Here is a 12,327-nt window from a genome sequence, read left to right on the forward strand (position 1 = left end):
AGAGATAACTCCCCCTGTTACTAGTGCAATTATTTAGATGTTAGCGATAATGAGTACAGCTGAGACTGCAGCTAGTAGTAATGACCCGGCTAGAAAAAACAACTTTAGCCTCAATACTTATAAGCTATATGCTAAAATCTATTTTTACTCAATAGTTATAGTAGAAGGCTGAGAAACTTAAAAATCCAGGGACATTTTTAAGCTAATCATAATGTCTATGGCTGCAACCATGATCTAGGGTCTAGCATTTCTGTGATACATTTCTGTCTAGGGGTTGGTACTGGTTTGGTTTCAGACTTGGTCTTGTTAACCAATGAAATGGGATTCCCATGGCCAGCTAAGCTGCTTTTTCTACAAGGACCAATTTTGCGAGGAGCAGCAATGGGTGTCTGCAACTGCTGCATTTTTGTAGATAACTTTGAATCAAATGAAGAACTGCTAGCAGATGTGTGGTCAGACTTCTCCCAGTTTTCCTTGTCCAATTGCTCTGTGTTCATCTGTGCTTTTGCACTGTACGGTGACTTATCGGAGGGTGGAGGTGGAGCTCTTCTTTTCTTTCCTCTGCTATCGTTAGGACTTGTAGTATCTCTTCTTGGGCCCAGATGCGTGTTTTTCTGAACAACCATCTCGTGCGATCCATCAAAGAGTGAAGCCCATAAGGAAGATGCAGACTCTTTTTGCTGGCCAAGCAGGAACTCGCCATCACTCTCTTCGATTTTTCTTTGTATGATATCAGCTAAGCCCTCATGTTTCACTGGAGAATCAATGCCTGTAATTTTAAGGGACAGCAATTAACTCGCATTAAAACACTACCAATGATTTTACTGCTACCTATTTCGTTATTACTATTCAGAATACAAAACTGTATTAACTATGTCTCATGAAGTCTGGACTACTATTAAGAGTATGAATGGATGAAATGGAAAAGATTACATATGCTTTCAAAGAGAGAACTGAGGTGACAGGAGGGAACTGTTTTCGTGACAGCTGGCATTGAGGCAACGGAGCAGGCATTGATATTTCTTTCCAAGTAAAAGTAGAAAAAATAATGTACTACTAGGAAACCTATATGTATTAGATATTAAACATATTTTGTTGTATAGTGCTTTGAAAATTTCGTTTCACAGAAGGCCCATGAAAAAGTCTATGACTAAATATTCTTGTGCTTCCAGTCTGCAGGAAATGTGACATCTTTACATATATCATTTTTCTTTATGTGCTTTCAGACTGTCTTGCCCCATTTCTTATCCCTCATATTGAGTTTTCTATGTATACTGCAGTAATACTAGCCTCAAACAGCAGCAATATCTTTTCTATTGCAAGCCACACGTTAATGATTTTCAACACAGGATTTTACCTATGAATACTATAAACAAGCAGGAAAAAAACCTGGTATATTAAGAGTGAAACAGAGTTTGTGTTCTGCTCCTCACTGATGTGTTTGCCTATCAGTAGAATTACGCTACCGTGTTACCTTCGTAAAACTTCTATATAGTTGATTTACTGCCTTTCTGCTCTGCCTTCATAGCTTAGTTGGGACTCTCTTGACTGTTCAGTGCTCTGATGCACGGTAACTCAATGACCCACATGGCATTCTGCGCATCTTCACAGTTCCAATCTCGAGCAGCAAGCAGTCAGGCATTTATAGTTGTACAGTGTTTCTCAGCCAATACTGCATCTGATCCATTAAAACAAAGTGACCTACTTTTTCTAGTCTGTAAATATTATTTCTGTAATGAAACTATTAAAATAATCCTGCCGCATACCATTTTGCTCTGTAAAAATACAGGTCTCAAATACATGCTAGCTAGATTTTCCAAGCATATTTTTCAACATCATTACCAAAGACCAAACAATTAGGTAAGTTATGTTAGGTAAGTCTTTAAATAGCTTTAAGAACAGCAAATTAATTTCATGCACATAGTTAAAGACATTATCGGTTTGCAGACTGGACTTTTTTTTCCCTGAGCTTTATACTACTCTTACGATGAGTGTTTATTTCTAGTGACAGCTTTTTTGGATGTGTTCAGGGCTCCCTAGTTACAGTTCAGATTGCAGATTTTTTGGCTCAAAGTATAAAAATGTATTCATTATTTGCGCTATTACAAATTCAGATTTAATATGAACTCCTTGGTATGCAATTATGTTGCTCTTTCATTGTCTGAATTGTCCTTGAAGAACTCAGCGTTTCAACAGCAACACCAGAAGCCAACGTTGTTTCTGTTACCCTGCAACTTGAAAAGACAAATCCCACTTACTCATATCATGGTAGACGGAGGTCGCTTCTTTTGTCAAGAACAAAGGTGGTTTCCGTGGTGACATAATCTCAATTTTCATAAGTTCTTCACAACAATGTTTCCACTGGCCTGAGAGAGAAAAGAGAACAATGACTGGAACTTAAACACTTCTGCTTGAAAAAAATTGAAGTTATTAGGTTGTGTTGGGAAACTATCTCCAAAGCAATGCTAAACGGTAAGCATTTACTGTTGTTTAACAGGAATGCTCAGGATGCATTTGTATTTTCAACTCTGTACTCTTTCTCTTAGTACAAAAGGTCATAAGCTACTACCTTTAAGGGTCCCAGCAGTACAGTTATACTAGAAAGGTTAAATATCATAATTTGCCTTCAAATCCCCAAACACAGTGTAAATTAATGAGAGAAAAAAAATCCCTAAAAAATAATAATTTAAGGTTAGGGAAACTTCATGAAGTTATAGGGGACATCCTCCAATATACTGCAAGCTGGATGTTATACAACTATGTTACAATGTTACAGTAAAGGAACGTTCTGTCTTTAATAGAGGATAACGTGCCTTTTATCCGTTAGCGGACAAGGAAACCTCTTTTTCTATTAATAGACTTTGACCTTAAGGAAAACAAGACACAGTAAAATTACTCTGTTCATACCAATCATTCCAAGTTTTCTGAGCACATTAATTTTAAGAGAATTTGAGAACCAGGGAAGAAAAAAGGCATTTAAATGCCAAGTGACCCATTTTTTCCGAACCTAAGGAAAATGTCTCAAAAATCCATGGGTATTCTATCTATAATGAATAAGAAGTAGTTCTTTTACCCCACTCTATGGCTAATTTAAAGAGGATGCCCTAGTTTTTACTTGGTGTGTTTCTTTAATTGATAGACCCTTTTCTCATTGTAAATCAGAGTTAGAAAGGACTAGAAATACAAACTACAATACCGAGTTTCCACAACCTCAATTCACTGATTTATTGGTGTGCCCTCTGACTAAATTTTCTGACCTGATAAAAATGACTATCAGGAACCAACTATACCTTGTCAATGACAGCATAATAACTACTCTTAATAAACCCGTGAGTCAAACTACTAAAGCAGAGGAAAAAGACAAATTAATCTATATAGTTCTTAAAATAAATATTTGGTGTTAAACAAGTAACATAGTATACTCGTTCAATACCACTTCACTGTTTTACATGAGAGAAGAAACTCATTTATTGGTGTAAGAGCAGCGTTGTTCCAGCGGTTAGCCAAAGGATCAGGGCATCAATTTATCATCTCATTTGTATCATGTGTTACAAAGTCTCAGGTACAGCTTTTATCAGGTTCAAGTCAGCAGCATTTATTTGCATGACTGGATTGGAGTGTGGCTAGGTGAGCACAGTCCCGTGTGACAAGGAGTACCAAAACCTTAGAATTACCAACAGAATCCCTATTGCAACAAATTGCAATTTAATTTATCCATAATACTGCTGAGCAAGGAAATCCCATATACATGTGCCTACTTGCAAGGGCTGGCTGAATCTGCATCCTAGCCAAGGGCCCAGATGAATCCAGCATCCTCACCACTTCCCACTAAGGCTTCCACACCCAAAAGTTTTCATACTTGCAGAATCTCACAAAACCAACACACCAGTGGTAGGATGCCTAGGCAGAGGTGGACTCTTCCTGCTACAGTGGAGGACGAGATGGTGAGAACAGCAGTCCTTAAAAAAAATTATCTAGAACACTGCTAAAAGAGACCAAGTTCTTTTGAGATTGATGGACATATTCCGCTTCTCGTTTCCTGCAAAAACCCAGACTGAACACGTGGACTTTGGTTTAGTCAAATATTTGCCTTCCAACGGTTTAGACCACCACCCAACATTATCCCAAAGAACATTTTTCTTCTCATCGTTGCAAACAAAGCCTTCTGAGGCAATTCCAATTCAAATTGTTCAAAGATCCCTTTGATGTTACATAACGCCCCGCTTGGCGGGCATGCTGCTAGCACTGCCTGCTTACTTACTCAGATCATAAAAGTGCTGCCAGAAAGCCTCCATCCACTTATGAAGTTCTTCCCTACTGTCAGCAGCAAAAAGTTGCGTCACAGCCTCTCCAGACACGGGGTTGATAACAGAGAAGTTATTAGTTCTTCTCTTGGAGTCCTTATCCACAGCTCGAATTCTGGTTTCCTAGGAACGACAAACTATAGTAATGAGTTATTGCTTCAGCTCCACACTGGCATCAGCTTATGGCCAATGACAGTGTGAGGGAGGTATCATTTGGCTTTTTTATCTAATCCAGATTAATTTCCAATCAAAAAAAAAAAAAAAAAGAGGAACTAATGTCAAGAACTGCTTATAAAAATTTTTCTCATAAAACTATTAAAATAGCATAAACTATGAAAAATAAGGGAATGGAGCAGAATTACTGCAGTTTAATTCTGAATTATAGAACATACATTCTATGCTTCCCTTCCCTGTGCCTTCACCAGCTCTTCTCACACAGCTCATCCTTCTCCACAGTAGTTTAGTGAATAATCTACAATAACAGCAAGCAGCTCCTTTTCTCTGAGCTCTTCAGCTGGACAACCACATTGTTACAGCTAGTATTTAGGTCTCCTACAGTACTTGTGCAGGCCATTGTTTACGCGATGTATTCTAAACTTGTATCTATTTTATGTCCATTTTAGTGAATCAGGACATTCAGGGCTAATACTATAGTGACAGAAAATTTAAAAAGAAACTTATCTAGTCCACATTTAAAGGAGCATTTGTAGCAGTTACTCATACAGTTCTGCTAGAACAAATTTCCAACATGATAAAACATTTGTCATTTCTAAATAGACATTTTAGTTTTGTCTTAATTAGGGAAAGCTGCATAGAAACAATTAAAAATATATATGAGAAGTATATCACAAGTCTATCAAATTTCTTCAGCTAATGTTAGAAAGGCTCTTGGATTACGCAGCAGCACTGTTACAGCCAAGGTTTCCCCTTCTGTTTGGGGACGTAGTTCAATTGATTTTTTTTTTTTTTTTTAATCTAAACTAGATCCAGTGGTATTTTCATAGTATCTAGTTTCTTTGTTATGGCATTACTACAATAAAAAAAGTACTTACCCCTAACTGAGTGAAAAAAAAAAAAATTTTCATGTGTAAAATACTGAAAGATTTTAATTAAAGTCTGATAAAACACAACTGAAAAAATTTCCAGAACACAACCAGTCAACATTGCTGCTCATCACAACATGATGAGCAAATTAAAATAATTAACATTACTTTATTTACAAAAGTAAAAGCAGAAACCCCAGAAATATCTTTGCATATACAATTCAACCTGACTGAACAAGCAATGGCCTGTTAAAATACTGCTCTTAAAAGGATTTTCGGCATATCCAGGAGAGCAGCATAATCCCAAATGACGAGTTTTGGCGCCAGGGAACCAGCTGGTGGTCAGCCCCGGAGCCTGGCAGGACACGAGGCTGCCTAACGCACATAAAGACCACGCAGTGCCCTCCTGCCTAACAAGGCTGTCCCCTGGCATGGGGAACGCCCCAGGTTTTGAAGGAAGCCAACAACCGCAGCCAGACTTGTGTTTGAACGTCTCCTCTCTGGATGGACAGTGAGTCTGACCACAAAGGTGGGCTCAGAGCGTTCCTCAAAATACAGTGGGGGCAGATCGACCATGTTCCTTTTTATGCAATTCAACCAAATGTCAAACATCTGCTAAAGACGTCAAATATACACCTACAGAAATTAAGTTTACACATGGGATCCCATGAGGATAAGCCTAGTTCTGATACTCAGAAAAACAAAAAGTATTCTCCAGAACATTCCCCAGATTTTAAATGCATTACTGAAGTAACCATTTGAAATACCAACAGCTGCTTGTAGCATATCTGATGGATATGCTCATTTAAATTCTTCTGTCTAAAAATAGGAGATGAAGTAATTCATCCATAAGCGCTCTATATCCCATTAACTCAGGTAACCATAGATACCAGCAAAAAAATTAAATCAAACAGATTAACATTTGACAGGTAAGAACTTCAAGCATACCATACACACAAGTTTATTTAATGATGTTTGCTGCAGGTTTTATCCCACAACTATGGTATTATTCAAAGGAGATAAATCCTCAAGCAACAATCTATATCTGATGCTTGAATACTTAAGGAGTGATACAACATGCCATACAGTAATGGGCTGATGAATTTACCAAGCTTGGGTGAATTATGCTACAAGCCCAGTTCCACTTAACAAAAAAATACTAAAAAACCCAACCAAAAAAAAAAAACCCCAAAAACCAAAAAACCCGCAAAACAACAACAAGAAAGTGTCTTAAGGTACCATGTTATAATAACGATCAACCTTTTGCGGTCTTATAGACAACTGAACCAACTCTGCTACAGGTATTGTAAAGACCAAAACAATCAGTAGATCAGAATAGGAAAAGCCTGAGTTGAATCTTGAACTCAAATAATCCTTTTGGGGAAGCTGAAGCCAGTCTTACATTCTATAAGCAAAAGATTATTTTTTTGAAGGTGGGGAAAGACTAAAGCGGAAAATGATAGGGGTTTGGTTGTTTGGGTTTTTTTGTTGTTTTGGGGTTTTTTTTGGGGGGGGGGTTTGTTTGTTTGTTTGTTTGTTTTTAATACAATGTAAATACGAACCTTCCTCTATACTTCTCCCCCCAAATCAAAAAATCTCTTCGCCTGATAATACTTCTCTGGAAAGCTCATCTTTTAGGCTTAAAAAAAAAAAAAAAAAAGAAAGGAGAAAAAAGAAAAAAAAGAAAAAAAAAACAAGCAACAAGAAGAAGAGAAAGAGAGAACTTTTTTTATTGCTGAGGTGCAATACTTTCCTGCTAAGCCAATCCCGACACACTGAGGAGCACTGGTTATAAAGATCATTTCAAGACATCAAAACAAATTACAGTTCTTGAGAAAAATACTGAATAGCCTAAGATCTAGTTCTGTGTGTCTATTTTGAGATTAAACAAACCAAATCACATAGAACAAACTTCCTTCCTGTTTTTAGTAACAAAAAATAAACCAAGAAATAACAACACACTGGAAACAAAATGTAATCTGTTCATGTGCTGGTTTCTGCTGTAATGTTAACAATTTCCATGGGGTTTGTTTCAGGCAAGCAGGGAAATATGGTTAAATTTAAAATTATGGCTTTCAAACACATTAATGCACAAGACCGAATTCACCAGATCAGCTACCAATATTTTCTCCTTTCATCTTCATTGTTTTGCGAACTTGTATTAACATAACATCCATGTAGCCACTGGATGGTAAGTATAAAGTGCAAGCATAATATGGAAGAGCAATATTAGGATTTCTATGACATTTTAGCTACCTTCAGTGCAATGCAACAGCTAAAAACCAGGAGATGGAGATGGCATTATATGACCAGCCAGCATTCTGTGGAGCACCAGGGAGCCATAAAGCATAGTTTCCAAACCACTCAATTTGAGCATGTGTGTTATAAGGTCCACCACGTGGGATCTGGGAATTATATCTGCTTCTCCAGCCCATATCCACAATCTCTTTCAAGCAATTGCAGGACTAAACTGAGCAATGCGACATGAGATACCAGATATTTGGAAGCATTTAACTAGTCTGTGCTTTTCCAAAATATTTTCACATGTACAAAGGCTTGTCTAAGCCAACCAGCGGGACAAAGACCTCACTACAGAGAACATAGATGTTTTCAGGGCTGCTCTCGTTTCACCACTGCTGGAGTTCCCTGATGCAGAGAATATTGCTCATATTGCTGGCTCCCTGAATGTTCACATTGTCAAGAACTCGTATTGACATCCAGTCCAAGGGTGAACTCCCTGGTTCCCTAGAAATACTGCATGGTTCCCCTGAAGTCATGCTGCTGCAGCCACCACATTTTCCAACGAATTTCTCTACCTGACCTAGCCGAGAACAGATGTTCCAACAAGAACTGTCATTCAAGGTAACAGTTTGCAGAAATGCCGGCTTGATTTTGTCCTTTCCCTCCTGCTACACTGTTTAGCAACCAATCTACGAAGCCTGAGCCCACGGCTGCAAACACTTGTTGTTCCTCATCCTGTTCACCTCGACGATTAGCACGAGTACTGAGATGGCTCTGGGCCGGCGGCACTGCGTGGCACCAGATCAAAGATTGCACTGGCAAAATATGCCAGGAAGGAAATCATGGGCCTACGTTAATTCAAAGCGACGTCCCAGGATTCCTCAATCTTCAGGCACACGTGGCACAAAACAAGTTTTACAATCTATGACCAGGACACAATAGGATATGTATTCCAAACGCTGAGCAACTAACGTGAACTGCTGGCACATGCACCAATTTGCTAAGCTATCAGGTGTAGGCAAGGCCTTTATTATTCATTTCAAACTAAAGAAAACTTGAAAAAATATCAGGAACTGGCCCATAAAGAATATTTCTTGTTCAAATTGGATTCCGGCAAATTTACTTTGCTACAGAAAACGTAATTCCTCTTTTCCTACTTGGTTGTGCAGTATAATATGTTATAATCACATTTAGCTGGAACAATAATAGTAGCACTTGCATAATAGGAACTGCAGAACCGTTCTTGCTCAACAGCAGTAGCAGTGAAGTCATCTGAAGTTGAAGTAATGACTTTGCTGGTCTTAATGGCTTCTTCAAGTCTCGATTCAAAGGGAATGAGAAATAAGGCTATCAGTGTGAATATTTGCCAGAGAGTTTCTCATAAATCCAGATGCTTTCATTACTTTTCAGAAAGTATCTTTCAATTACATGTAAAGGATCAGCTTCACATTACAAATGAAAATGCCACATATGCAACCAGAAGAGATTTTAGTTAGAGCATCTAGAGTTGATGTTCAATCTCAACTTTCATTTTGAAATTGCTGTTTCTATAACAACATGTAGCAGACAAGCCCATATGATTAGTTTGATTTCATTTAAACTGTAAGAGAAATTTAATATCAAAGGAATCAAAAAATATCTGCAGGCATTAAGTTATTTTGAAGAGAAACTGTTTAAGTAGCAAAGTATCCAAATATGTTTTAAAATTTTAAATTGTAATTTTTTTCTGGCTTTAATTTAAATTGAATAAATACATGTTAGCTTTAAGGATACTCTGCAAACGTACGGACAGTCTTCCAGCAAAGGCTTATTAAGTTGGATTTTAGGTTCTAAGTGTATTGGTAACTTGGAGGAGCAAAATACCTGAGTATTGTTATTTTAAAAGGAAAAGGAAAACTAGGATACAGACCCAAACAGAGACCTCCAAGGAAAGATTTGAGGTAGCCTGACAGATAATTTTCAAAAATATTACTGTCACATTTTAGAATATGGATTTAGTCATTCTATAATTTACTAAAGTTTACCATTTCTTAACTGACATTGTGAACAGCTGGAAAGCAGAATTATGGCAAAGGCTGACTAGTGCAATTAAAAGGGACTGAAGAGGTAAGCAAGTAAACCTGCTTAAATATATATCACAGTTGAAACATTTATTTAATGTAAATGCTTGAACAATTGGAAGAAAAAATGGCTTTGTTAAAAGATACGGCACTAGCAGAAAGGTGTTTTTAATTAAGCAATCAATTTAAATCTTAGCACATTAAAAAAGAGGTCACATTGTTATCCCTGGTTTAAATGCTTGGTTTATATACAAGTCGCACTCTGGGTGAGAATGCAGTCACGTCTTCCAGAAACTTTAAAGCCACCAAAAGCTGATATTGCTGTTGTAAGCAGCAGTTCTTTATTACTCTATGTCCCTACACATTCCCAATCATAGCCTAGCCCTTTCCTTGTACCACACAAGCATTTGTGTAGCCATGTAGTGAACTGGATAAGAGAATTTATTAAAGGGAACCACAGTTGAAGCCAAACCTCCTCCTTCCCCCAAAATGAGCTAATTTTAACCCACATCAGTTCCCTTGTCCAATTCATCAGTCAACTGCCCTAATGCCTGCCCTGGCATAAAGCAGCACAGCAGCCAGAACAAGCAACTGGACGGGAGGAATGCTTCTTTCAGAATTAGTGTTGGCATCAGGCACTCAAGTAGTACAGCAGCAGAATCCAGATCGACCTGTGCTTAACACAGTTTACTATTTACTTATGTAAGGTGAACCTAGCTACGTCAATTGCAAATAACATTAAATTCCTCTGCTCAGCCTTACGTGATATTAACTCTTGATGACTGCACCAAAACCAGTTTTTGAAAGCATCTCTTCACTCCAATGCTCGCCATTCTAGAAGGTCCTTCCAATAACATTCCTAAATTAAACACTTAGATACTTACTTCAAATTAAATATTTAATGTTTCTTTAGCCATATAGTAAGCAACATTTTAATTTTAAGTTTTAAACCCAGCCTTTCGAATCAGGGTATGAAAAGCAGCAATAATGTCATCCTAGAAAACAGAACTTCTAAAGGTATTGTGCCCTGTACAAAACCAGTTTTAAGAAAAGCAGCTTATTTTAAGGCACTAAAATATTTTGAACAATTTCCCAGCTCTCCTTCTAATTAGGACTGTGGCCAAATAACACACAACAACAAAAAAGCTTTTGTTAAAATTTCACCTTGCTGAGGACAAAAGTCTACCAGAGCATTGCTAAGGGACTGTAAGCAATACATTTCCAAGGGCTGTCATACGGAACTGTCATATAACAAGTTATCACTTTTCCTAAAGAAAAACATCCTCCTTTTTACCTCTATGTTAACCAGTCTAATGCAATAGAAGGACCGTACGTCCACAGCTAAGAAATGTAATGTCCTTGCTAACAAATTCAGTGACTGCAAATTTCACTGAAGCATATCCCACCCACATGCTACCTATAAAGCATTCTGCATACCAGCAGCTTAGAGCCCAAATGACTGTAGGTATGTCTTAAAACAAAAACAACCTCCCCCAGAATAAACAAAAAACCCAAACAAAAAAAAAAATCCCTACAACCAATTTTACCTTGTTGATGGAAACTGTCAATGCTGGCTCCAGTTTAGCCTCAATTTCTTCTGGAGAGTAATAACAAAAGAGTTTGCCACCTCTTAGTATGCAATACAGCCTCCTCCAGCTAGCTAGACTTCCTATCATTTGCTAAAGGGAAGAAACAGTCAGAAATTGCAAACAAACTACAAATTAAGAGCATATTACAAGGTATACACAGATCAGCCCTGCGTGATCAAAACTTAGCCACACTGAATTCTTTCCTAAAACAAAGACTTTCTGTGGCAGAACATTTCAGAGTCACTGATTTTTGAAATGTTAGCAATGCTTTAAATGTCTTTTGGTGTTTTACGGTTTTTGCAGATTTATTGTCTTGTGACACTCACAATACAGAATCTGCTGGTTCGCACAAACAGAATGAAATCTAGAACTGGTGTCCACTGTAAGAAAGAAACCACCTTTATTGCTACAGTAATTACACAATAAGAGAAATATAGAGTATCTCACTTTGGAAATACATGGTACATTCAAAAAATGCCAAGCAAAAACATTTGTTTAGAATTTCCACTTTCTCAAATGAATTTTCTGAACAGCTTTCATAAATGCATTATAGTTTCACAATGAGTTTAAAGCCTGTAATTCAGCACTCATGACAAATGACCCAGCCCCTCTGGCCCTCCACCATCATCTCCTCATTTGCCTAGTTGCGCAATGAACCAAAATAGAGAAGTAAACTGAGTTCACATGAATCATTTTCGAAGGGATGAATTTAAATATGGCTCAGTTCACCAGTCAGATTCACCATGCTGTGATATGAACTCTTGTGCTAGCACAATGAGAGGTATGTACAAGGATGAGAGCCACAGGATTATTAGGACTGCTGCCATCGAGTACCAGCCTAAACTGATTCTGAAACAACAACTATACTTGATCTTTATGTAACAGCCTAAATAATTTTATTGCTAAGCATGCCAAGGAAACATTTATTGCTTGACACTTAGCAACTGAAGACACTGTTTGTAAACGCAGCTGTGAGATAAAATTTTCCCCCTTGCTCTAGGTAGAACAGGTAAAAAAAATAACAGTCCTCAAGAAATCACTTCAGGAAAAAAACAAATGTTTTAACAATTGACTCTTCGTGACAGCTATT

At 37.6% G+C, this 12,327-nt stretch overlaps 1 protein-coding gene across 1 annotated transcript in view; it reads right to left on the bottom strand.

Annotated features, from left to right (window-relative positions):
- Positions 1 to 215: 215 nt before the first annotated feature.
- Positions 216 to 12,327, bottom strand: part of RTKN2 (rhotekin 2) — a gene marked incomplete at both ends in the record, with an annotated part of 32,206 nt that continues 20,094 nt past the window's right edge. The window contains 4 exons of the mRNA XM_082308492.1: positions 216 to 769; positions 2,259 to 2,366; positions 4,262 to 4,427; positions 11,196 to 11,327. Of these exons, the coding sequence (XP_082164618.1) occupies positions 216 to 769; positions 2,259 to 2,366; positions 4,262 to 4,427; positions 11,196 to 11,327 (960 nt within the window). The remainder of the gene's footprint in view (positions 770 to 2,258; positions 2,367 to 4,261; positions 4,428 to 11,195; positions 11,328 to 12,327) is intronic.

This window comes from Platalea leucorodia (assembly GCF_965183815.1).
Source record: "Platalea leucorodia genome assembly, chromosome: 4".
Taxonomy (NCBI): domain Eukaryota; kingdom Metazoa; phylum Chordata; class Aves; order Pelecaniformes; family Threskiornithidae; genus Platalea; species Platalea leucorodia.